This window comes from Eumetopias jubatus, unplaced genomic scaffold (genome assembly GCF_037043125.1).
Source record: "Eumetopias jubatus isolate StellerSeaLion01/CBP00866 unplaced genomic scaffold, mEumJub1_p1.0 scaffold_16, whole genome shotgun sequence".
In the NCBI taxonomy this organism is placed as follows: domain Eukaryota; kingdom Metazoa; phylum Chordata; class Mammalia; order Carnivora; family Otariidae; genus Eumetopias; species Eumetopias jubatus.
Window position 1 is genome coordinate 77,286,555 of NW_028274822.1, and position 27,744 is coordinate 77,314,298.

At 37.4% G+C, this 27,744-nt stretch overlaps 1 protein-coding gene across 1 annotated transcript in view; it reads left to right on the plus strand.

The window, feature by feature from the left end:
- SPPL3 (signal peptide peptidase like 3) overlaps positions 1-27,744 on the plus strand; it is a 135,380-nt gene that overhangs the window by 94,645 nt on the left and 12,991 nt on the right. Inside the window, exons 3-6 of the mRNA XM_028116494.2 lie at positions 18,304-18,392; positions 25,353-25,472; positions 26,208-26,286; positions 27,199-27,311. Of these exons, the coding sequence (XP_027972295.1) occupies positions 18,304-18,392; positions 25,353-25,472; positions 26,208-26,286; positions 27,199-27,311 (401 nt within the window). The remainder of the gene's footprint in view (positions 1-18,303; positions 18,393-25,352; positions 25,473-26,207; positions 26,287-27,198; positions 27,312-27,744) is intronic.

Genomic DNA, 27,744 nt, shown 5'->3' on the forward strand with positions numbered 1-27,744 from the left:
TTGTAACATTTCTTTAAATATTCTAGGTACAAGTTCTCTCTCAGTCATAGGATTTGCAAATGTCTTCTCCTAGTCTCTGCCTTTATATCTTCCTTTTTTTTTTTAAGATTTTATTTAGAGAGAGAGAGAATGAGAGATAGAGAGCACTAGAGGGAAGAGAGGGTCAGAGGGAGAAGCAGACTCCCCGCTGAGCAGGGAGCCCAATGCGGGACTCGATCCGGGGACTCCAGGGTCATGACCTGAGCCGAAGGCAGTCGCTTAACCAACTGAGCCACCCAGGCGCCCTGCCTTTATATCTTCTTAATACTGTCTTTCATAGTGTAAGCGTCTTAAATTTTGATAAAGTCCACCTTACCAACTTTTTGTATCATGTTTTTGGTGAAAAGTTGTTTCCTAATTCATGGGCACAAAGAGTTTCTCATGTTTTCTTTAAAAATTTTTCTAGTTTTATTGCTTTCCTTTAAGTCCATAATTCATTGTGAGTTAATTATTCTGTGTGGCATGAAGTAAAATATAAATTCATCTTATGAACATGGCTGTCCAGCTGTCCCCACACCATTTATTGAAAAGTCTGTCCGTTACCCCATTGATTGCCTCGGTGCCACTGTGAAAACAGAGTTGACCGTAAATGTAAGGATTTATCACTGGATGCTGATTTCTGTTCTTTGGTCTATATGTCTCTCCTAGGACAGTACCAAAGTGTCTTGATTGCTGTAGCTTTTATAATTGTTGAAATCCAGTTGTGCAAGTTTTACAACTTAGTACTTTTTCAGAATTTTAACTACTCTGGGATCTTGTGCATTGCCACATAAATTTAGATTTAGCTGGTCATTTTCTACAAAAAAAAAATTCTGGAATTTTATATGTATTGTGGGTCTACAGATCATTTTGGGAAGAATGGCTCTCCTAATATTCTCGTTCAGGGACCTGGAATATTTCTCCATTTACTTAGATCTTTACTTTTTCTTAGTAATGCTTTGTAATTTCCAGTGTACAAGGCTTGCACTTCTTTTGTTAAGTATGTCATTCTTTTTGATATTCCTAAGTATTTCGTTCTTTTTGGATGTAATTTTTGATGGAATTTTTTTCTTGGTTTCATTTTGGATTTTTCATTGCTAAGTATGTAGAACTTGCCATTGATTTTTGTACATTGATCTGGTATCTTATGGCTTTGATGAACTCATTTATTGTGCTAATAGTTTTTTTTATACAGACTCCATAGGTTTTTCTACACACAGGATAATGTCTGCAAATAAAGACAGTTTTGTTTCTTCTTTTCAACTCTGAAAGCCTTTAATTTTTCCTTCTCCTCCTTTTTTCCCCCCTTTATTGTATAGGATAGAACCTCCAGTACAGTGTTGAATAGAAAGTGAAAAGAGCACACATCCTTCTTTGCTTTGTGCCTAATATTAAGGGGAAAACATTTGTTTACCATTAAGTACAGTGTTAGCTGTAGGTTTTTCATAAATGCCCTTTATCAGTGAGGAAATTTCCTCCTGTTTCTAGTTTGTGGAGAGTTTTTATCATGAATGGATTTTGTCATATATTTTCATGCATTTATTGAGCTAGTCATGTGGCTTTTATCCATTGTTCTGTTAATATGGTATATTTTTATTTTTTTAAAGATTTTATTTATTTTTGAGAGAGAGAGAGCACAAGCAAGGGGAGGGGCAGAGGGAGAAGCAGACTCCCCACTGAGCAGGGAGCTCGATGTGGGACTTGATCCCAGGACTCTGGGATCATGACCTGAGCCAAAGGCAGATGCTTAACTGACTGAACCACCCAGGCGGCCCTAGGTATATTAATTTTTTAATGTTGAACCAACTCTGTATTCCTGGGGTAAATCTCACTTCATGGTATATAACTCTTCTAAATGTTGCTCATATTTTTTTAAAGATTTTTGTGTCTGTATTCATGAGGGAAATTGGTCTGTACTTTTCTTGTTACCGGTCGTCTTATGACTTTGGTACCTGGATAATATTGGCCTCATTGAGTGAGTTGGGCAGTGTTTCCTCCCTTTCATTTTCCTGAAAAGACTGTATTAGAATTGTATTATTTCTTCTTTAAATATTTGTTAAGAGTTTACGTGTCTAAAGCCAGGCTTTCTATTGTGGGAGGCTTTTTTTGGTTTTTTTTTTCCTACTTGTTTCGATACTTTATTCCTTTTTCTTTTTTAAGTATTGGGGTTTTTTTTTTTAACAGCTTTATTGAGATATACATAGATAAAATTCTCCTACGTAAAGTGCACAATTCAGTGGTTTTATTATATTTACAAAATTGTGCAACTATCACCAATTTTAGAACAATTTTATCATCCCAAAGGAAACCTTGTATCCATTGGCAGTCGTTTCCCCTTTGCCTTCTCCCTTGCTCTAGGCAACCACTAATTTATTTTCTGTCTCTATATAGATCTGCCTATTCTGGAAATTTCCATTTAAGTAGAATCATCCAATATATGGCCTTTTGTGATGGCCTTCTTTCACTTCGCATAATATTCTTAAAGTTTATTCGTGTTATAGCATGTGTCGGTACTTTATTCCTTTTTATTGCCGAATATATTGTTTATCCATGCATCAATTGATAGGTTGTTTCCACATCTGGGCTGCTGTGATTCATGTACAAGTTTGTGTGGGGACATAAATTTTCATTTCTCTTGAGTAGATAGCAGGACTGGAATTGCTGGGTCATACGCAACTCTATTTTTAACATTTTGAGAAACTGCCACTGTTTTTCAAAGCAGCTGCATCATTTTACATTCCTACTGGCAATGTATGAGGGTTCCAATTTCTGTTATTATCTGTCTTTTGATTATAGATACTGTGTTCTGTTTTGGTGGATACGAAGTGGTATCTCACTGTGGTTTTGATTTGCATTTCCTTAGTGACTAATGATGTATTGAGCATCTTTTCATGTGCTTATTTACCATGTGTATCTTCTTTAGTGAAGAGTGTCTATTCATGTCTTTTGCCCATTTTAAAATTGTATCACCTTCTTGTTGTTCTGAGAATTCTTTATATATTATGGGTACAAGTCCTTTATCAGATAAATGCTTGCAAAGAGTTTCTCTTAGCCTGTGGGTTTGTCTTTTCACTTTCTGTTTACAATTTCTATATTTTCCTAATAGATCGAGATAAAATGTCACTCTTTAGCAACAATTTTTGTCATGAAACTCTTATATTGTCTCATGTTAGTATAACCATTCCAGCGCTCTTACGGTTGCACGTGGGAAGATTTTTAATTACCAATTTTATTTCTTCTTCTAAGCCTACTTGGATTTTCTATTTCTTCTTGAGTCAGTTTTGGTAATTTGTGTCTTTCTAGGATTTGTGCATCTTTTCTAAATGATCTCATTTGTCGGCATCAGTTTGTTCATATTGTTTATATATAATTCATTTAATTTTTATTGATTGGTAGTGATGTTCCTTCTTTAATTTTTTCTTGTAGTCATTTGTATCTTTGGTCTTTTTTTTTCCCCCTTGGTCAGTCTAGCTAGAGGCTTTTCGATTTTGTTGATCTTTTCAAAGAAACAACTTTTGGTTTCATTAATTTTTCTTTTTTTTTTTTTTCTATTTTCTGATTTCATTGATCTCCACTCTAATTTTTATTATTCCTTCCATCTGCTTCCATTTTTATTATTCCTTCCACCCTTCCATCTTTGGGTTTAGTTTGTGCTGCTTTTCCTAGTTCCTTAAGGTGGAAGCTGAAGTTACTGATTTGAAACCTTCTTTTTTAACATAGGCAATTCAGGCTGCAAATTTCTCCCTAAGCATTGCTTTAACTTCATCCCATAAATTTTGTTATGTTGTATTTCATTTCATTCAATTCAAGATATTTTCTAACTTCCTTGGTGATTTTTTTTCTTTGACTCATGGGTTCTTTATAAGCGTGTTGCTTATTTTCCTACTGTTTCGGGATATTTCAAAATTCTTTCTGTTGAAAGGAATTTTAAGAGCCTAATTCAATTCCATTGTGGTCAGAGACATACTTTTTATTATTTCAGTCCTTTTAAATTTGAGACTTGTTTTATGGCCTAACATATGATCTGTCCTGAAGAGTGTTCCATGTGCAGTTGGAAAAATCAACCTATAACAGAAGGTTGAGAGCAGGAAGTGACATAATCTGGTTTGTGTTTTAGAAATATTGTTCTGGGTTCTGTATGAGAAATAGCTTGTTGGGTAAGAGGGAAAAGTGAAATAAGGGAAACTGGGAGAGTGTTGGCCAAGTATAGGCAAGAAATGATGATGGCCTTAACTTGGCTAATAGTGGTGGAGTGAAATGTCAGTGGATTTAGGACAAGATTGCTGATAGAATGGATAGTATGTGTGAGAGAGAGGAGTCAAGGAAGACTCCCAAGGTTTATGGTCTAAACAACTGGATCCAGTAATGATGCCATTTCTGAGATGGAAAGCTCAATAAAAGAAGCAGACTTTTCATGGAAACATGATATTAACAAAGCTTAGTCAAGAGACTGATGTTGATTCTGTTTCTCTTCCCACTGTTTAATTTGGGGCAAGAAACTTAACCTCTGTAGACCCCTGTCTGGAAAATTGTTATTTCATTAATTATGAGTATTACTATGATTTATAATGATAGTAGTGTCATTTATTCTGATTTGTACTGCTGTCTCTCTTTAAGCTTTCCAGAAGGGATTGTAAGTATATTTTAGTAGTAGAAACAAAGTTTCACATCTTTTTCTTTCTGAGTATTTAGTGAACAAGCAGTACTGCAGTTACTGCCTTGGTAGGTCAAAACTTGTCAAATATTGGCAGTTTTATGTAGTTCAACCTGACAGATTCTTTTTAGGACTTAGGATCATGTAGGGGTTTTATGTATGCCTCTTCTCAAAAATATGTCTTTGTGATAACAGAAGTGATATTCGAAGTAGTCAGTGAGGTAAAACTAGTAGCAAAGTAATTTCCTTAATTCTTGATTTCAAATAAACCTGAGATAGCTGGATGAAGAACTGGCCTGTGACTTATTTGGACATAGATTCCTTGATGAAAATATTTACAGAGAGTTCTTCATTGAGACCCTGTGGGTTCTGAATGATACTTCCCAGTCTGTATGCTGTCTGACTCCTACCATTTGGGTTTTCTACAGTTGAGATGCTTTTTAATTGTTGTAAGTTGACTTCTGTTACTTACTGTGAGGGGTTGGGTGGAGATGTGTGATTTTTGTTGGTTATTATAATCTTTTTACTGTGACATTGACTGAATTAAAAAATGTGACGAAGATGAAGAAAACAGCTAATATTTTACTGAGCATTTATGTGACAGTGCTTAAGTGCTTTACATAAAGTCTCATTTCATCCTTATATTAATTCAACAAGATAGATACTGTTATTCCCATTTTACAAATGAGGAAACTGGGCCCAGAAATGTTAAGTAGTCAAGTGTAATAAGTGATGGAGCTGGGATTTAAGTATTTTACTACTGCTGGCTGTTGAGAACAATAACAAAATCTCAAATCTGAACCAAATAAATTCATCTGGTAGTAAACTCAGAAGGAATGAGAAGCTTTCTTATAAACCTCTTTTTGGGGATGCCTGGGTGGCTCAGTTGGTAAAGTGACAGCCTTCGGCTCAGGTCATGATCCCAGGGTCCTGGGATGGAGTTCCACATTGGTCTTCCTGCTCCGCGGAGAGCCTGCTTCTCCCTCTCCCTCTTCCTCTCTCCCTTGCTTGTGCTCTCCTGCTCTCTCGGTCAAATAAATAAATAAAATCTTAAAAAATAATAAATAAACCTCTTTTTGGTGAATTTTTTTTCTTCAGCAGTGGTCTTTAGGCCTTATTGTGCATGAAAATCACCTGGGAAAGATTCCTTCACTAGGCTTAGGATGGGGGCCCAATGCACAAGCCTGTTCAGGTGGCCTGCATGACAGACTTTGTGCAGATTCTTTCCTGACTTTCTAAGTCGTTCTTAATTGCTGGTAGCATTTTCAGGGCCCATTCATTGATACGTTGTTTACCCTTTACAAATCTATTTGAAACTCTCCTGAAGTTCTCAGTTTTTCCCTTTTGCTAAAAAGAAAAAAATTCCCCTCCAGTCTTATTCTTTTGTCTTTTAAGATTTTATTTATTCAAGAGCATGCTAGAGAGAGAGAGAGTGCACAAGCATGAGCAGTGGGGAGGGTCAGAGAAGCAGCACACTCCTGCAGAGCAGGGAGCCCAGTGCGGGGCCCAAGGCGGACAATTAACCAACTGAGCCACCCAGGCACCGCTCCAGTCTTTATTCTTGAGCTGTCCTTGATGGTTTACCACCACCTACTACTGAAATTTTCTCCATTAGCTTCCATGATTCACTTTTCATGCTACCCTCCATATAGGACGTGCACAAAAAATGTTCCTGAATTTGAATAGAACTGTTTCTCTTTTTCCCCCTCCCCCACCATCCAACCATATATGTTCATATCTCCTCTGAGACCATAAGAATATATTATTTACTCGTTAAATTATCACATTTTATTCAAAGCTGTGAAGACATGGGGAATATCATAAAATACAGGATAAAAGATTATTTAATTGTATAGGTTATTTCTCACCAGGCTTTCACTTTTTAAGTACAGAAGGAAAAACTATACTGTGTAAAACTAGATTCTAAAAGCCAAAGCAGATCCTCAATTTAGGAACCCTTATGTTTGCCATCCCTTGGCTGAGCTTTACTAGATTTCCTATATCACTTAAACTGACACCTGTCTCTCCTCAAGTCTTTCCAGTTGCTCAGAAAAAAATAGCATAATTACTCATTTAATCATTATGTCCCCAAAAAGTGTGACAAACTGTAGAAGAGCATTAACAGTGAGTGAGACAGAGAGAGAACAGACTTCTAACCACAGTTCTTTACTGGCAAGATACTTGAGTTCTGTCCTGTCAGGAATCATAGACAAAAAAATAACAGGTTTGAGTAGATCTAAAAGAAAATCAAAAGGAAGATATACTTTATATCTTATCTCTCTAGATAATTATTTAATATATATTTATCTATAATCCCTATATAAAGTTGCTATATGAAGGAAGAACGGAACTTCTATAACTGGAGGGTAACTACTACCTTTTTTAAGACAAACATTTACCTGTGCTTTCTTTAATGGCAAACTCAATTTATTTGCTTATACCCAAACCTACTCTAGGAAGACAATGTCATCAAGTTAATGAGACTGCAGAGGATATAAGAAATGCATTTTCTGTGATTGTGTTGCCCTTCACACTAAATGTGTATCATTGTAAAGTCAGACCAGGTTAATAGAAACAAATTCCATCGTGGTCCACAGTGTCATGATGTGTGTTGATCACACAGTGGTGCGGCATGTGACATGTTATCTTTTGAACTGCTCTTGTAGCCACCTCATAACCTTCAGAAAACATTATATACAGAAATCTGAATTTATTAGGGAATGGTTATGGACATTGTAATGTATGCGGACAAGTTCCTTGATATATTTAACAATTCCATCAACTCTTTAAAATGTTCCATTTATAAAAAAAAAAAAAAACCCACTGAATTTTCTAGGAACACACATTTAGCTTAAATACATCCAACCATGTAGTGTTTACCTTGACCAAGTGAATTCCCCTCTTCATTGCACCTGCTTCTAATATTAGAATGATCAAAAAACACGGTATTCTTAAAATATTAAGATAAAAGATTCCAATTTGCCTTTCTTCTGCAGTACTCAGTGTCCTCCATTATCAGAATCCAAATGAATGAACAAGTATAACTCAGTAAATATGTTCTCAGCTCCATTTTGCTTCCTGCAATTGTTTATTTTTGCTCTGCCCTGTTCAAAAGGATTTCAGACCATTTGCTAGGGTTTGCCAACTTGTGATGAGATAAGGTAAATCATAATGGGGCCAAAAAAAAGAAAAAGTATGGGTGGAGACAGAGAGCCAAAAATAATTCTAAAAATGTAAACCACATTGGCCAATACCTTTCCTACTACTGGTGGTCCACAAATAGCACAGTAAGCTTTCTAGCAGCCAACTTTCAGAAGAAAAAAAGAAAACCTTTTTAGTGCCCTTGAATAAAAAGAACCTAGTTGTTCAGGTGAATTACAACTGTTGTTAGTCTTAAGATCAGACAGACCTTTATCCCGAAGATCCTCAAAAAGAGGTTACAACTTGGGAGTTTCATAGCATTTCATAATAAGCATTCAAATGTTTGTTGAATGAATTACAGTACCCTTCAAAATCAGCTGTTGAAGGTCATTTCGTGAAAATACATTTCAGCAAAAGTAATTTTGCCAAAATTAGAGGCACACAGCCAGCAGCAGAAAGTTGTCCAGATTGCTAGCTTACTCTGGTCTAACATTATATTTTAGAATATCTAGAGAAATGAATGGATTGTTCATTCTTCAAGTGATCATTCCTGAATATTGATCTCTTGATAAATGTTGGCAGCAGTCCAGACATGTACTCTGTTGCCAGCTGAATACAGACCTCTTTGTCTTAACAGTGCTCAGAGCGCATTTGTATTTTCATCAGAACTAAGGAACCTAAAAAGGCCTATGATAAGCCTATATTTCCCCTTGTTCTGGGCAAGCAGTGGAAATTCCCACAGACCTAGGACTTTCTTCAGAAAATCCTTTATAATCCAGTCCAGTACATAAAGACATGAGTAGTTGATTTCCTAAAGTTCTGTTCCTTGCAGCTGAATTAGTTTTAGTTTGAAAAAATTTAGAGCAAATAACAACCAGATTTCCACCTCAGCCAAAATAAAATCTTATTGAAGCACTCAGAGAACATTAAACCACTTCCTCATGTCGTTAGTGTCTGTGATATATTACTTATGAAATGTACATCAAAGTGACCCCAAAAAGGCACACTTAGGATTTTCACTTATTCACTAATTTAAATTTGAAGAACATTGATCAGTTGTTCTTTCTGACACTAATCAGCTGGCAGGCTCAGTTGTCAGTTGAACCCTTCCCAGTTCAAGATAAAACCATATATCATCTGTTTATAAAAGGTTGCTTGTCTTAATATTTCTCTGTAATAAGGCAGGATATATGCAGTTCATCCAAAAATGATATCAGGTCAAGTTAACTCAAGGAGAAATACTGTGTACATTTTTTGTTTTGGTTTTTTTAATGAGGAAAAGGTATGTATTGATGTAAAAACACATCCTTGGAATACTAGCCAATGAAAAATTAATTTGTGAATAGTATATTAATCCTCATTTAAAAAAAAAGGCAATTGTATACCAAATGCATAGATCTCTGGAGATAGGGATTTGGGGAGTCTGTTATTTTGTACCTTTTTCTACTGTTTGAGTTTTTTAGTAATCATTATATTTTTTCAAAAAAAAATAGAAGTTCGTTTGTTTTGGAAGGGTTGATACAATAGTCAGGGCAGGGTATATAGTGAGAACCTTCGTTTCTTTACCGTATAGGGATAATAATAGAGCATCTTCATAGTAGTTTGCTACAACTGCCATAACAGAGTAACAGACTAGCTAACTTTAAAAACAGGTATTTCAAGAGGCCAGAAGTCCAAGATCAAGGTGTCAGCAGAGTTGGTTTCATTCTGAAACAGCTTATACGATCTGAAGAGAAACCAGAGTATAGGTTGCTGTCTTCACATGTAGATGGTGCCCTTCACATGGTCTTCTCTCACATGTATGCATGTGCCTGGGGTGACTGTCTCTCTCTGTCCTAATCTCCTCCTCTTATAAAGATATCAGTCAAATTGGATTAGGGCCCACCCTCTCCACCCCCATTTTAATTTAATTACCTCTTTAAATGCTCTTTCTCCAAATACAGTCAACATTACTAATTATAGTTATTCTGTGAAACAAAAGAAATCTTTCCTGTAAAGCATAATGTCTGACAGGAAAAGCCCAATAAAGGTTAACTATTACCATTATTTTAACCCTTAGGAAGTTTTCAGTTGCTTAGTCAGAAGACCATCTCTTTTACCTGGATTCTTAGTAGTAGATTCTTCATGTAGGTTCTTTGCTAGCATCAATAATTAGAAATTTGTATGCCTCCTACAGCTTGACCCATAACTATTTTCTCTTCAGTCATGGTTGATGAGAAGGCAACTAAAAGTAGCAAATAATATGCTGTAATTTAGATGGCTCTTTCTGCGATGGTAGGTGGTTGTGATGAAATAGCCACAGCTCAGGTCTTTCTGTGAGTGTTTAAACATAGATTTCAGTAACTCAGACTTGCTGTTAAGCAGATACCCAAGATACAGTTTGGCTGGAATGTCTAGTGATAACACTATGATGAATTAATGTGTGTTATTGTATAGTAATAACAGTGAGATTGGGATGGGATGGGGAGGTGGGGAGTTAAAGATAGTCTTTTATGAAGATGGAATAAACTCTTTGGGGCCAGCCAAGCAATTTCCTATCTGTAGAGTTAATAAAGATTACCACCTAAGGTGGGATAAAGGCCCATAATTCTGCTCAGGAGGCAGCAAAGACTTTATTTAAACAGCTTAAGTTGGCTGTCACTTGTGCAGTATGGGTAACTGTTACTGGACCCCTGTCACAGTGGCCTGGAATCTGCTAAATCTAGGCTGTCCATTGATCTTGTTTTGTAAAGCTACAATACATAAATTTCCTGTTTGAGCCAATATGTGGGGCCCAACAACCTCATTTAACCAGATTTCTGTTTTGTGGAGTAGTGACCCATGGTCTGATGATCAGGCAGTGCTTGATTTTAGCTAAGCTTATTTATGGCAATAAGAAATTCAGAGTAAGCTTCAAATCATAAAACATGCTTGCTTACCCCCACCCCCACCTTGGTACCTCATTAGCTTATCTAAAGCTTTCCTGTCCCTGCAACAGTTCTTATCAAACTAGGTTCTAAGAAAATGTTACAGCTAAAACTGGCTTTAAGTTAATCACAACCTACTGGTATTTGAAAAGAAGGGGAATCCTTGCCTTAAAACAGCCAGGATAGGCTTAAATAGTCCTTAGTTAATAACAAATTGAACTGTAGTTAGGTATCACCCCTAAGCCTATCTGACAGTCCTCTCAACAACCTGTCTCATTTACCCAATGTTAGGACAAAGGCTCTGTAACAACTGTGCCTAGGGTCAAACCAGAGATGACTGGAACTTTCCAGTCCAGACATCATTATAATGGCCAGCAGAAAGCATAGGAAAAGCTAAGAATGTGTAATAGCCAGCTGCAGTGGTTGAGATGTGGGTTAACAATTTCTGTAAATGTACCACGCTGTCTCCAAGATTCTAAGAAGCAGAGTAGGCATAACAAATGTTGTTGTTGTTGTTCCATTCATAAGTGAACTTGAAAAATGTGATTCAAATTAATACAGGTCTTCTCCACAGCATGCCCACAGGGAAGACTGTCTTCATATTCCCATGGCTCCAGATAGGTCCTCATGAATTACATCACCAGTTTTAGAGTTTAACTCTCCACAAATGATTAGCTCTTCCATGAGAAACATGAATTAAAGTTTAAAAAGCATAGAAATGAAACCATGTACTGAAAACCATGTACTGAAAACTGCCTTAGCAGGAGAAATATTTGCAAAACATTGTATCTAGTTTGTTGTGGAACTAATCAAAGTTGACAGGGTAGAGTTTGTCCCAGGAGCCAGTCACTGTAGCAATGACTAGGGCTGACTGAGGTGAGAACAGCTAGTATACTTTCTAATCTCTGTTAAAGTGTCTTCCTCTGATTGCTGGAGAAATAGAAGTCGCCAGTATTAGATATGAGAAGATGACTGTTCTAAAACACTGGGCTTTTTTTTTTTCTTGTTTAATTATAAACTCCCAGGAAGGCCAACACATCAGGGCCCTGACCATATTCAGAAGAGTAGTGTTATCCATGTTTTAAAGGGCATCTCTCACATCTGTATAAATACCCATCCTTTGGTCTTATTGGAAAATCTGTCAACTGTTAGGGCTGCCCTTCCAGTGCAACAGTTTGTTAAACAGCTAATTAGCCAAGTTTATAGGGGACCAGTCAGTTAATACTCCACAGACTTTTCTGGGCAGGTCGCCAATTCTAACTGAAGACATAACCAGTTGCAGGTTTCTCCAGCACCAGTAACAGTTAAGGGAGTTTTAGACAGTGGTTGATAGAACATGAAGCCAAATGGCAGAGTCAGGCTATTACAGTAGAGGGTCAAATTTCTTGGATCTAGCAGATTTGGAGTCCTCTAAGGGCAGGAAGCTATGAAGTGAAGAACATTATCAGTAGGACCTGAGCCTCATAGTTTGGTTAAGATTCCCTTCCAGGAAGAATTCTGACCTCTCCTGAAGAGAGGGATAAAACGCAACAATGTTCCAGTACCCCCAAGGACTTATAAACAGTATGAATAAGAAATGAAAGGAGACCTCTCCTTCACTTCAAAATCTGCTCAGTTTGGGACCTGAATATTTAAAAGAACTACCTAGAAGCACTTCTACTTCCAGCCAAGATGAAGTAACAGGAACTGGATTTACCATCCCACCTGAAATAATGATTTTTCAGGAATACTGTTCATCAGACAACAGAGGACAGTAATTCTGAGAAATGGTAAACTATTTTCTAGGGGCGCCTGGGTGGCTCAGTCAGTTAGGTGTCTGCCTTCGGCTCAGGTCATGATCCCGGGGTCCTGGGATCGAGCCCCACGTTGGGCTCTCTGCTCGGCGGGAAGCCTGCTTCTCCCTCTGCCTGCCACTTACCCTGCTTGTGCTCTCTCTCTCTGTCAAATAAATAAATATTTTTTAAAAAAAGCTATTTTCTAGCTTTCTTAAGATAGTCCTCTCTGCCCCCATGCCCCCAAAAAAGTTGAATTGATAGTAATAGAGTAGAATAGTAGTACCAGACACTGGAGGGTTAGGAGAAAGAGGAGAGACTGATCAAAGGGTACAAACTTTTAGGTATAAGATGAGTAAGTTCTGGCGACCTAATGTACATTGTGGCGACTATAGTTAATGTATTTCTATACTTAAAATTTGCTTAGAGAGTAGATCTCAGGTGTCTGACCATTGAGAAAAAGAGGTAATTATGGGAGGCAGTGGATATGTTAATTAGTTTTATTGTGGTAATCATTTCACAGTGTATTCATATATCAGAACATCATGTTGTATACCATAAATGTGTACAATTTTTACTAGTCAAAAATAAAAGTTAAGAAAAAGGGAAAACATTAAAGACAATTTCTAGGTCATGGTGCAGGGAGAAACATCCCCTGCCTCAAGGAGACAGAGCTGAGAGTCCAGGAAGCCTGAGGCAGCCAGAGTTAATAGGACAGAGTATGAAAGACAGAAAACCCCAGAGATCTGCAGGTGCACCCCTTGAGCATTCATCAGAATACTGATTAGTGCATGCATGTGAGGAAATTACCTAAAGCTAAGGAAAAAATAATGTGAAAGGATTAGAAGCAGAGTACCTACTCCCATCAGCCAGATTGGAAAACCTTATGATTCACGTGGCATTGGGTAGAGAGTACTCAGAAAGGGCTTGCCTCAGTTGGTAGAGAGTAATTACCCTAAATTGAGCACTGCCTAATAAATTGTAAAAGCAATACCTGAACACATACCACGTCTAAGTAACTAACAGCATCCCAGAACAAAGCTCAAGAAGATTTGTGGGAACATAAAAGTACTGAGACAAAGTAAAACTCACAGTGTCTGGCATACAAGCAGAGATGACCAGGCAGCAGCAAAGAAGAAGGAAAACATGACCAATGATGAGGCAAATAATCTATCAAAACCAACCCAGAACTGACACATATGTTGGAATTAGCAGAGAAGTACATCAAAACTGATGTTATATTCATCTCTACAAAAAGTTAGGTAGATACATGGAAGATATTCTTAAATACCCAAAATTAAGCCTCTGGAGGTGAAAACAACAACATCTGAGATCAAAAATACACTGAATGGGCACTCAGTGGCAGCCACTGCTCATACCAGACACTGCTTGCTCATGCACCTCACTCTGTGTCCCTGTAACCACGTCTCACAAACCCGATATGGCTGAGATTGAGAAATTCAATAAGTCAAAATTGAAGGAGATAGAAATGCAAGAGAAAAATTACCCTCAAAAGAAACAACAGAAGCAGCAAGCAGGCAAATTGTAATGTGAGGCATGTCCTGCCGATATGCACTGTACATTCCACAAGCGTTACATACTTATTTTACTGCTTCTAGATCTTTAACTTTATAAGATGCAGAGTGTTTGGATCAAGTTTAAATGACTGCTGCCCGTTTTCACATCAGAGAATCGAGGACTACTGACAAAGGAATAAAGATCACCAGGAATTGTAATATTGATAAATACAGAAGGACTATTTTCTTATTATTTAAAACTTTTTAGAATATAATTGTATAAACAGAAATAACAGTATACTGTACAGTTTATAGGATAACATGTAAAAGTAAAATGCATGGTAATAGTCCAAAGATTCAGAGTAATAATTGTACACTGTTGTCAGGTTTTTATACTATACATGAAGTACTATAATGTAACTTGAAGGTACACTCTACTGGTTAAAAATGTTTAATATAAATGCTCAGTGACCACTAAAATAAAAGAACAAGAGTTACAGATAATAAGACAACAAAAGAGATAAAAGATAATCATTTAAATACTATGTTAATCCTAGGGCACCTGTGTGGCTGAGTCGGTTAAGTGGCTGACTCTTGATTTTGGCTCAGTTCATGATCTCAGGGTCCTGGGATTGAGCCTCACATCCAGCTCCATGCTCAGCAGGGAATCTGCTTGAGGATTTCTCTCCCTCTCCCTCTGCCCCTCCCCAATTGTGCTCTCTCTCTAAATAAATAAATCTTAAAAAAAAAACTATCGGGGCACCTGGGTGGCTCAGTTGTTAAGCGACTGCCTTCGGCTCAGGTCATGATCTCAGGGTCCTGGGATCGAGCCCCGCATCGGGCTCCCTGCTCAGCAGGAAGCCTGCTTCTCCCTCTCCCACTCTCCCTGCTTGTGTTGTCTCTCTCTCTGTCAAATAAATAAAAAATCTTTAAAAATAAAATAAAAACTTAATACAAAAGAAGTCAGGTAAAGGGGAACAACAAAAAAAGATAGGACAGACAGCAACATGATAGTCTCAAACCTAATCACAACAGTAATCATGTTAAATGAAATTGGCCTAAGCACGGCAATCAAAAGACAACAGTTGTCAGATTGAATTAAAAAAGTAAAAAGCAACATCCAATTATCTGCAGCTTTCAAAAAGTACATTACAGATAATGAAGCTAGAAAAAGATTTAAAGTAAAAGACTGGGAAAAGATATACCTTATATTCATCAAAAGAAAGCTAGAGTTAATTATATTAATATCAGACAAAGCAGCTTTCAGAGCAAGGAATATTACTGCAGACAAGGTTATTTCATAATGATAAAGGAATCAATTAACAAGACATAATAAACCTAAATGTTTATGCATCACATAAAATCTTCAAAATATATGAAGCAAAAACTGATAACAGACTTCAAGGAGAAATAAAACAAATTCACAGATACAGCTGAAGATTTCAGGACCTCTCTCTTAGTACTTGATAAAACAAATTGTCAGAAAATCAGTAAAGATATAGTGGCTTGAACAGTATTCTGAACCAACTTGACCTGATATTCGTAGAACACTCATCTGACAGGAGAATATGCATTATTCTCAAGTGCACATGGAACATTTAGCAAGATAGAACATATTTTGGGACATAAAACAAGTCTCAATATGTGGATACAAGGCATAAAAAGTATGATCTCTGATCTCTGTTAGTTAACTGGGCCTGCCATAACAAAATACCAGACTGGATGGCTTTAAACAACAGAAATTTATTTTTTCTTAATCCCAGGAGGCTGGAAATCCAAGGTCAGGGTGCCAGCATGGTTGGGTTTTGGTGAGCACTCTACCTGGCCTGCAAGACAGCCACCTTCTCGATGCATGCTCGCATGGTTTTTCCTTGGTGTGTGCACACTCAGGAGAGAGAGAGCAAGCTCTCTGGTATCTCTTCTTAGAAGGGTACTAATTCCATCATGAGGACCCCGCCCTCATGATCACAGCAGAATTACATCCCAAAGACCCAGTCACCAAATAACCATCATATTGAGAGTTAGGGCTTCAACAAATGAACTCTTTTGGGGGGTGGTGGAGGGGAGTTGACACAAACATTCAGTCCCTAACAGATCACAATTGAATCAAATTAGAAATCAGTAATAGAAAGAGGTCTAGAAAATTCCCAGATATTTGGAAACAAAAATAACACTTCCATGAATCAAAAAAGAAGCAGGAAAATGGATAATACATTGAATTAAGAGAAAGTGAAAACACGCTAAATTTATGGGACGCTGCAAAAGCAATACTTAGGGGAGGAATTACACCTCTAAATGCCTAGGTTAGAATAGAAGAAAAAGGTATCAATGATCTAAACTTTAATCTTAAACTAGGCGGGAGGAGAGCAAATTAAACTCAATTTAGTAAATAGGCAAAAGGTAAGAATAAAGATCAAAGCCAAAATAAGTGAAATATTTTCTCTAGGGGTAGAGAAAAATTCGTGAATCCAAAAGCTAATTTTTAAAGACCAATAAAAGTGGTAACCTCTGGCCAGACTAATCAGGAAAAAGAGAAGCCATAAAAACAGTATCAGGAATGAGAGAGGTGGTATAACTAGAGCCTCCAGGTATTAAAACGATAATAAGGGACCACTGTCAACAACTTTACGCCAGTAAATTTGATGACTTAGATGAAATGGACCAGTTCTTTGAAAGACACAATTTGCTAAAGCTCACTCAAGAAGAAATCAATACCCTGAATAGCCCTATATTTATTAAAGAAATTGAAAATGTCAGACTGTTTTCCAGAGTGTCTGCATCAATTTACATTCCCATCAGCAATGTCCTTGCTTGACACTTGGTTATTATCTGATTTTCTGGTTATAGCCCTCCTCGTAGGTGTGAAGTGCTAGCTCATTCTGTTTGGATTTGTATTTCCCTGACATTGATGATGTGAAAAATCTTTCTGTATGTTTATTGGCATCCATTTGCATATCTTTTTTCATTTGCATATCTTTTTTATTTGCATATCTTCTTTGGAGAAGTATTTATTCAGATTCGTTGCTTATTGTTTAATTGGTTTGTCTTTATTGAATTGTAGGAGTTCTTGTATCTTCTGAATACAAGGCCCTTATCAGACATAATAGCAGATATTTTCTCCCATCCTATGGGTTGGGACTTTTTTGATTGTGTCCTTTGAAGCACAAGATTTTTATGTTGATGAAGTCCAATTTACCAATTTTGGCTGTGTCTTTGGCATCATGTATAAGAATCCACTGCCAAATCCAAGATCATGAAGATTTATCCCTATGTTTCATCTAAGAATTTTATAGTTTTAGCTCCCATATTTTTAAATTATAAGTAGAATTCAGTTCCTCATTGCACTCCCACATATTAAGTACTTATGTGGCTAATGTCTACCCAGTGTAGATATAGAATGTTTCCATCATTGCAGGAAGTGCTTTAGGACACAAACACTTTAATATAGTTAAAGATGAGCTAAGGACTTGAACAGTTAGTTTACCAAAAAAGAAAGGAGTGAACTCATGTACACAAAATTGTTTAGTAGTTAAAGAATGCAAAATTAGAGCAGAGATTGCATTGTTAGTTCTCCAGATGGGCAGTGACTACTTCCTTCAGGTCTTGACTCAGAAATCACACCAGTGAGGCCTTCCCAACCCACCGTATTTAAAATTTCAAACTTAGTCTTTTCATTTCCTGCATTTTCTCATTAGCTGGTACCATTAACATACATCTCACTTACTTTTCTTGTTTATTGTCAGTGTCCTCCCTCTTTGAATGTACAATCCATGAAAGCCTGTTTTATGCACTATTTTTTGTCCCTCCATTATGTAGAACAGTCCTATATAAAGCAGAAACTCAAGTATATGTTGTTGTTAAATGAAAGCTGACAAGGTGTAGAGAAAAAAAAAATGTTCTCATATACTGCTATCAGAGAGTAAATTGGTACAACCTTCTTGGAAGCAGTTGTGTAGTACGTTAAAGTCTCAAAATTGTGCTTGCCCTTTGACCTAACTTTTCTCTTTCTAGATATTTATCATAGGAAGTAATTAAGGATGTGCACAGAGATATGGCTGGAAGATTCAGCCACAATGGAATGCTTTTATTTGCAGTCAGGAGAACTCTTGAACTGACATATTAGAAGGAATGTAGATTGTTTTTCAAAATGTGGCTACAAAAACTGTTTTGCACAGTTGTTCAAAAGAGCCTCTCCTATCGTTCCTAATGCCTTAGCATATTAAAATATAGTCTCATTACTGACTTTCTGGACCTACTTTCTTTCAAAATTAAAACTTATATAATTTTTTCCACAGGTCCCTTAATATGGACTTTGAAAATCAAGATAAGGAGAAAGACAATAGCAGTTCTTCTGGGTCTTTCAATGGCAACAGCACCAATAATAGTAAGGAATTTTATGTCAGTTAACTTTAATACATGTAGTGGTCTTAATTAGATTCTTTCTATAACCCCAGTTAATTTACTGGGTTTAAAGATTTATGTTTGGTTATAATAATAAAATCTAATCTGTATTGGCATAATTTGTAAAAATTCTTATGTTCTGAATCTAAACCAGTGATTTCTTGTGTACTGCTTTTAACTCATGCCTAAAAGCTTGCTGCTAAGATTATTTTCTTAAAAACAAGTAGGATAGGTAGGTATCCTGCCTGCTTATGATTTCATTTAAATCCTTTGGTGAGGTCGATAATTTTGTAAGTGTTGATCACAAATTCATTCAGGGATTCTTTGAAGATAGTTACTTGAAGTACTTGTAAAACTAAGTATTGTGACAACCTCTTCTGATAGTAAAGATTTTATAAGAATGCTTGCTTTATGAAATAAGTTAATCACTGATATGAGGAATTTGAGAAACAAGACAGAGGATCATAGGGGAAGGGAGGGAAAAATGAAACAAGACAAAACCAGAGAGGGAGACAAACCATAAGAGACTCTTAATCTCAGGAAACAAACTGAGGGTTGCTGGAGTGAAGGGGGTGGGAGGGCTGGGGGGGCTGGGTGGTGGACACTGGGGAGGGTATGTGCTATGGTGAGCGCTGTGAATTGTGTAAGACTGATGAATCACAGACCTGTACCCCTGAAACAAATAACAAATTGTATGTTAATAAAAAAAATAAATCAAACTTAGCTCAAAAAAAAAAAAAGAATGCTTGCTTTATAAGAAATAGAAGTGTGCTAGATGGCAAATGTTTGGCAGCATTGTTTATAATGGCCAAAAAGTAGAAACACAACTCAGAGATAATAAACTAGTTGATGGATAAACAAAATATGGCCTATCCATACGATGGGATACTATTCAGCATTAAAGAGAATGAAGTACTGATACATGTACATGCTACAACATGTATGAACCTCAAAACATTATGTTAAGAAGCCAGACAGGAAAGACTACATATTCTGTGAGTCCACTTACATGAAATTTCCAAAAAGGCAAATATGGAGAGATAGAGAGTGGATTTGTAGTTGCCTGGCAAGTATTAGACACTTAAGATGGGTAAATTTTGCCATATGTATATTGTGCCTCAGTAGAGTTATAGAAAATGGTGATACTTATTATAAGGGGAATTGAATTATAAATAAGGAGACTTGATTTGATAATCAAGAGCTTGATACTGGGTTCCTACCGTGCAATTTATTAGATATATATTTTTTGGATATTCTATTAGATATTTTGAAAGCTGAAAAAGCACAAGAGCTGGTACCCAAGCTATCACTAGGCAGTGTGGCCAAAACACTTTGTAAGGCGTTAATAAAGTACTAAGACAGAGATAGTAAATACCACTTCCCGTCCCTGGAATAAGAACTTTCTCTCACAGACCCTTTGACCATAGCCTCAGAGTACTTCTGAACAAACATCTAATGTCACTAGATCAGAGTAAGCACTAGAGATGAACTCATTTGACATCCATGTACACCGAGAGTAAAAAGAAAGGCAAGTCAGGGTGAGCCACCATAGGTCAATTTAATAAGGGACTCCCCTCCCAGAGAAGGTGAGTTTGACCTGAAATTTGAAACAGTGAACTTGGATTGCTGGGAGAAGTCAATCTGGGTGGGAAGAGCATCTGATAACAGACACAGAGAGAATGAGCATGACTTACAGGACAGCCTCAAGTTACCACCCTAATGGGGAGGAGATACTGAGGATCCAATGTAAAGTTAGAATACTGATGGAGAATTTTAGAAGCTAAATTGAAAAGAGATCACTCGGTTTCTCTAATTACTACCCTTCCCGCCAAATTATACTTGCCTGGTTTTCACCCAGTTAAATGTGTTCGTTGTCCCCAGGAGTGTAAAGTGGGCATTACAAATAGAATCATTTAAATATGAGTCTTTTCTTAAACTTATGACAATGATCCTTGTATGAGGTAAAATACCATACCTGTAACTTAGGAGGAACCAGGTAAAACCCAGGGTCAATACCTGATTTTAAGGTTAAATGATTTTATAGCATTTATCTTCTATCAACATTTTAGGCCAAATCACTTTATACAACTGAAACTCCTTTACAAGTCCTGTGTTATGTAGAATATATTGCAAATGATGTATTTAAACCAGATTATAAATCCATTGTACATTGAATCACAGAAATCTAAGAGAAATGGACACTGTGTGTCTAAGTACAATTTTATCCTCAAATAAATGATTAGGTCAGTTCATACAGTGGAAGGAAGTTACCTGGTGACATCAGTTTCATTTCTCACCACTGACTTCTGAAGAGTAGTAGATGTTTGTTTAAATGGTCATTTTCTTAAATCTACCTCCTGTGTTGTGCTGAATTATCCTATAAAATGTGTTTCCTTGGTGCCTCATCTGGGCTGTGGATACGAGAAGGGATAGACACAGATTAGGAGAGAATACATTCCACTACCACATAATCAGGAAAAACACAAGGAAAGAAATGGCTGTTGCACCAGGGAAGGCCAGTACTTGATCATGGAGCATGACACCATTCCAGATTGAAGGGACAGCATGGAAAATGGGGTACATTTATCAAAATCAAAGAAATAACAGCCAGAAAGATGAACAGAGAAACACAAGAGATTGTGTAGGTGCTAAAGAGATTGAAGTCCTGAATGATAACAATGTAGAAGAATTACGGGGAAGTTCTCAGGAAAGGAAGGTATGAGTTTAGTGTTCAGATTTTGGCAAGAGTGTTCTGAACTGATTGAAGGAGAAAGTGTAAATAGGTAGAAGTTGTTTTTAAAGGTTGCAAAATTTAAAAAAAATTAAAAATAAAGGTTGCAGTTGCCTACTCCCAAAATAAATAAGAATCAAAGAATTGTGAAAAAGACACAAAAATGAGTGACATACAGTTACCTAAACAGCATGGATGCTGCTCACAATGTTGAGCGTTAAAAGAAGCCAAACGGGCACCTGGGTGGCTCAGTCATTAAGCGTCTGCCTTCGGCTCAGGTCATGGTCCCAGGGTCCTGGGATCGAGCCCCGCATTGGGCTCCCTGCTCGGCGGGAGGCCCGCTTCTCCCTCTCCCACTCCCCCTGCTTGTGTTCCCTCTCTCGCTGTCTCTGTCAAATAAATAAATAAAACCTTAAAAAAAAAAAAAAAGCCAAACACACAAAAATACGTGCTACTGTAATTCAGTGTATGAAATAAGCTCAAAAAATAGGCAAAAATTAGTATTTTAGGATGTGCACTTGAGTAGAAAACATATAAAACAGAGAAAAGAAGAAAGTATCATAAAAGCCAGGATAGTAGTTCCCTTTGGGGAAAAGAATAGGGACTGGGAGGGGCACAAGAAAGACTTCTGGGCTTGGCAGGGTTTCCTGACCCGGGTGGTATTACCTGATTGACTGAACTCTACATTTTTGTTTTATGTACTTTGCTGTATGCTTGTTGTGTTTTACAATAAAAAGAGTTAGAAAGAAAGTGGGGAAGAGGGAGTGCCCTCTAGGTCCTCTCTGATTTTCGTGAACCTGGCTCTAAATCCTGTCTCATCCCTATATCTGCCCCAAAAAAATCTATAGATTTTTCCTCCTGGCACACCAGTCCTTCATTTAATCAGTATTAAGTGGGTTAAAGAAAGGACAACTCCCACCCTTACCCCCAATATCTGACATCTTGAAGTCCTTTACCAGGCTTCCCATGTAATTTATCTGAACTGTGAAGATTGTACAGATTTTTGAAGCCCTCATGTTACCTACTGTGTAATAGGTGCTCAGTAAATAGTGGAAATTTCAGCATGCTTTCATGGAGGTGCAAAATCGGTAACTTTCTTAGTAATTATCAATAATAATGCTGGTGTATATTTTTCAGTATCTATTTCATGACCCTATATTTAGCCTATAGCCTTGTTCACTAAATGCTAAAAATAATTTCTCTGTATAATGAAGTGATAGTGATAGTGATAATATTTTCCATCACCATGCCTGTTTTTCTTTTGTTCTTTTTTTTTTTTTTTTTTTTTTTTTGCGACTGCCCTCCATCTCTTAGCAGCTTCTTGCCACTGTCCTAAAGTACCTTATCTCTAGGGTCCGCCTTGAAGAGAAAACCGTGCCTATTTCTGATGTTAATTTTGGCTTTAAAGGTAATGCCAACTGCATTTGAGTAACTCCTAATTATGACGACTCTGTTTTGCTTTGCTTTGTTTTGAAGTCACTGAAATTTGGCAGAAATTTCTAATTAATTAGCTCCATCCCCTACAGGACCATTATCTCCAGACCTTTAGGAAGTACAGTATTAAAATTGTATACATTTTTTTCAGGAACATATTGTGAGCAACTAAAGGAATTTCACTTGCCCTGTGACATTGCTGTTTGGTAAACTCCCTTGGGCATATAAAACTAATGGAAGCAGTGTCTCATACCTCTTGGTCTAAATCTGTACTTTTAAAAAACAAAAATCTGTGCATTCTATCTAATATTCTAGAAAAGCTCTTTGTATTCGGTTTTGCACCTTAATTGGAGACTGAACTTCTAAAATTTAGATTTTTTTTTAAAGATTTTATTTATTTATTTGACAGAGAGAGACACAGCGAGAGAAGGAACCATAAGCAGGGTGAGAGGCAGAGGGAGAAGCAGGCTTTTAGCAGGCTTCCCGCGGAGCAGGAAGCCCAATGCGGGGCTCGATCCCAGGACTCTGGGATCATGACCTGAGCCGGGGGCAGACACTTAACGACTGAGCCACCCAGGCGCCCTAGATTTTTTAAACAAATACTTCTCATATACCTGACTCACTAAATTCTAGCCAGCCATTTAAATTTTTGGTGCATATTTTAAACCAATATAATTAATCTGTAGACTATATGATGTTTTGTTTTACAAAAGAGGGGGGTGTGGATGTGTGTTTTAAGATTTACAATTTTTTTTTAAGATTTGTTTCTCATATAACAATTATTCATTTGAGAAACCATTATTTTCTGTTGTGAAAGGCACCTGAAATCTGTAGTTTCCTCTAGTAGTTCTTTGACCTGGTGTAGAGCACTCAAATAAAACAATTAGGTGAAATTCAATTAGAGATTTCATGGAGTTTTGTCTCATAAATGTCCGTAAGACACTTCACTCTAAGTAAGATACCCACCCACCCCCCCATACACAAATGATCCAGGGGCCAAGTGAAGTAGTTTGCAGTTCTGGTCAGCCATCTTCTTAAGAGCATCTCTGTCTTGACACATAGATCACTGCTCCCTGGGGCGCTTGGGTGGCTCAGTTGCTAAGCATTCAGCTCAGGTCATGGTCCCAGGGTCCTGGGATCGAGCCCTACATCGGACTCCCTGCTCCGCGGGAAGCCTGCTGCTCCTCTCCCTGTGTTCCCGCTCTTGCTGTCTCTCTCTGTCAAATAAATAAATAGAAAAAGAAGAAATGTCCTATTCATAGGTGAATTATTTGACTCATCCACCTACCCAGTAAGAAGTAATTTTGTTTTGTAGAAATATTTAATATTTTATTTAACTAAAATACCTAAATAGCTTTCTTGGGACAGGTAAATTTCAATACCAAAGAGCAGTTTTTAAGCGTTGGTTGATGATTGCAACCCTTTGTGCCTAGTTATGTTCATCCTGGTCACCTTATATCTTACTCATAGCCTTAATTTAATGAAGAGAGGCTTCTGATATTTCTTTATAATAGCTCATATGAATGTTTTTTCTTTGACTCCTCTCAAGAACTTTTTATCTCAGCAGGGTTAATTTGGAAGTAGATTACACACAAGATTAGTAATTTTTTAATTCAGTGGTTATCAGATTTTGCCATGTTTCTCTTCTCTACCAAATATTTTATTAATGCTTCTCAACTCTATATGCAAACTTGTGGGGGTTTTTAGCTGGGCCTGCTAACCCCCAGAGATTTCAGTTTCATTGATCTGGGTTGGGCCTGAGCATTGTAATTGTTACAGCTCTCCAGGTGATTCTAATGAGTAACCAAGAACTGAAAACCAACGTGCTAAATCCTACTGTATCCCAAGTAATTGTTTTCTCCCATTTATCTCCTATTCCTTAAAATAATTTTTTAAATATTTTATTTATTTATTTATTTATTTGAGAGAGAGGATGAGATAAGAGCATGAGAGGGGGGAGGGTCAGAAGGAGAAGCAGACTCCCTGCTCAGCAGGGAGCCCGATGCGGGACTCGATCCCGGGAGTCCAGGATCATGACCTGAGCCGAAGGCAGTCGCTTAACCAACTGAGCCACCCAGGAGCCCTAAAATAATTTTTCTGATTTTCAGCTTTCAGATGTCATATTCCCTCCACTTCCCGACTCCACCCAGAGTTGATCCTCAGCAACAGTGGGGAAGAGTGAACATGAATAAATCCGTAGATGATGAGAAATGATTTTAGTCAGTGGATTTAAACCATCTCTTTTACCAGACCTGCAAATGAGACTACAAATGTACAGAAGTTGACTAATCTGAATTTTTTTTTTAAGATTTTATTTATTTCTTTGAGAGAGAGAGAGAGCTCAAGCTGCAGGTGGAGGGAGGGAGAGGGAGAAGCAGGCTTGCCGCCCAGCAAGGAGCCCGAGGCGGGGCTTGATCCCAGGACCTTGGGACCATGACCTGAGCCAGAGGCAGAAGGCAAATGCTTAATTGACTGAGCCACCCAGGCGTCCCAACTAATCTGAATTTTTACTAGCTGTTGATGTTCTTTTTGTTTTTGTTTGTTTTGGGGTGTTGTTTTTTTTTTGGCACCCTGTCAACCATTGTTAGCACCAGGAGGTAGCTAATGAAGGCACCATGAGGAGAGCAAGGAGTTCATAATCTCAGTGGGAAGGAAAGAATCGGGGGACCTAGATAATTTATATCTTATATACTAACCCTAGAAGTGTTAAAGTCTCTGGAGTACATGGGCACAGCGCCTTTTACTTAAGTCGTTAATATGTTCTTTTTTCTTTTTCAGGTATCCAAACTATTGACTCTACCCAGGCCCTGTTCCTTCCAATTGGAGCATCTGTCTCTCTCCTAGTAATGTTCTTCTTCTTTGACTCAGTTCAAGTAGTTTTTACAATATGTACAGCAGGTAAATGAGTTTCTTCTCTCTTCTTAAACATTAACCTAAAAGGAATTTTTTTCACCTCTTTTTAATCATCATTCAAAACTTAAGATTTATATACCATGCCATGCACATTTTTCTTAAGTCTGTTTTTTTCTCCCCACACTTCTCCTTGAACCACTGGATACATATATCATCAGTTTGGGACTGCCAGCACAGCCTGAACAAAAGACCAAGGGTTTGAAAATGTGTGGGCTTTATGACACCAGAGTAGGACCACTGTGACTGTGGCTCCTTGTCTGGGAGGTTTACCAGAAGATCCAGTGTGGCAGAGTGGTCATTTGTAACCTGCACTGATGTTTCTGTAGACAGACACAGTTGATAACTAATCAAAGTAATTTGACTGTCAGCCCCTTGATCAGTTTTTAAGCCAAGAGGTAATGGAAGTGTATAAAACATCAGCAAAATGCTGGACATGTCAGATCATCCCCTGGCCCGCTGTTTCTCTTTTCGTATTAAGATAGAAGAGAATGAGAAACCCTAGATGGCTCTGCCTCCCCTACTTCAAATCAGGTACTTCTTTCTTCTCAAGACTATCCGTACAGTGCTAACAGAAGACTTTTTTTTTTGGTCTCTAGTTAATTAATTGCATCTACTTGTTGAGAAAAGTTTTCTGGGCTATCAGTGTTTCCATAAATCATGCCATTTTTCTTATGGTTGTTGAAAATAAACAAAACTTAACCATATATTTTCTTTCTCTAGTTCTTGCAACAATAGCTTTTGCTTTCCTCCTCCTCCCGATGTGCCAGTATTTAACAAGACCCTGTTCACCTCAGAATAAGTAAGGACTTGGGATTTTCCTCTAAATTATTAATTTGTATATGTTTTTATCTTACACTTGATAGCATTGTTAGGAGTCTAAATTTCTGGTATTGACCAGAACACACAAATGCCAGAAGATTAGGAAGGGGGGAGATGTTTGATCTTTAAGACTGGGAAGTATGACCTTTTCATGGCAGAGGAAATGTAAACAAATCTTAGGAAGTCTGAGTTGTTGAAATATGCTTCCTGCTTAGATTATTGAAAGATGAGCAGTTTTATTTTGAAGCAATGCTTTCGTTCCTTTACTAGGGAGTTAATGGGATGTGAAAATAGTGGTTGACTTAGACATTCTTTGCCTTTCATCTTTGGTGACCTAGAATATATACTAGCCACTTAGGTTCACACCTTTCACACCTTAACTCCTAAAGCCATTGCTCCATGGAAACAAAATGCTGTGCTAACAGAGACGCTGTATGCACTTAGGAAACCAGTCGCTTGGGGCAGCTGATTTTCCCAGGAATTAGTGATAACGAAATAGAGTTATTGCCCATTTTATGTGTATTCATCATTGCCCAGTGAATTGACGGTCAGTATTTCCTCATTTTGTTTTCCTCATAAAAACAGAACTTCCCCTATACTGTACTTAATTCTCCAAAGATTGGTGTTGTCACTTTAACTTCTAAACATCCATGCTGATAATTTGGGATAAAAAGTATAATATCAGATGGGTGCAGAAATATAATTAATTCCTCTGCGTTTCTGTAGCTTACTCCAAGGAGGTTTGGGTATTTTTGAATTCCGGGTGTCTGGGTATTGCCTGCTATTCTCATCTGGTCATCATGAGCTCTGATCATGAAGGACCAAGGTAGAGTTTGGTTATTGAAATGTAATGTATTGCCTATTAGTCCAATAAATGATGTGTGTTTTCCAGGATTTCCTTTGGTTGCTGTGGGCGTTTCACTGCTGCTGAATTACTATCATTCTCTCTGTCTGTCATGCTTGTCCTTATTTGGGTTCTCACTGGCCATTGGCTTCTCATGGATGGTGAGTAACATGTGAAAGGTTGAAGTTTTAATGTAGTTTATACAGTTAAATTTGTCCTCTCTTCCTTTGCTTTCTGTGTTTTAGTAATATTTCCTCTGATTACTGTGAATATTAGGTGTCCTTAGGCAGTATTACATATTGCTGAGTTTTTTATTTTTAGGCACATTCTTAAGATATTTTTAAAAGATATTTTTGAATAACAGCTTTTTGAGGAATAATGCACAAGTGTATAAGTGTACAATTCAGTGGTTTTTAAATATTCAGAGTTGTGCAACCATCGCTACAATTTTGGAGTATTTTCATCACCCACCCTCCAAAACCCCATACCCAGCAGTCACTCCCCATTCCCCCACCGGAGCCCCAGGCATCCGCTAATCTACTTTCTCTATGGATCTGCCTCTTCTGAACATTGCACATAAAATCATACATTATA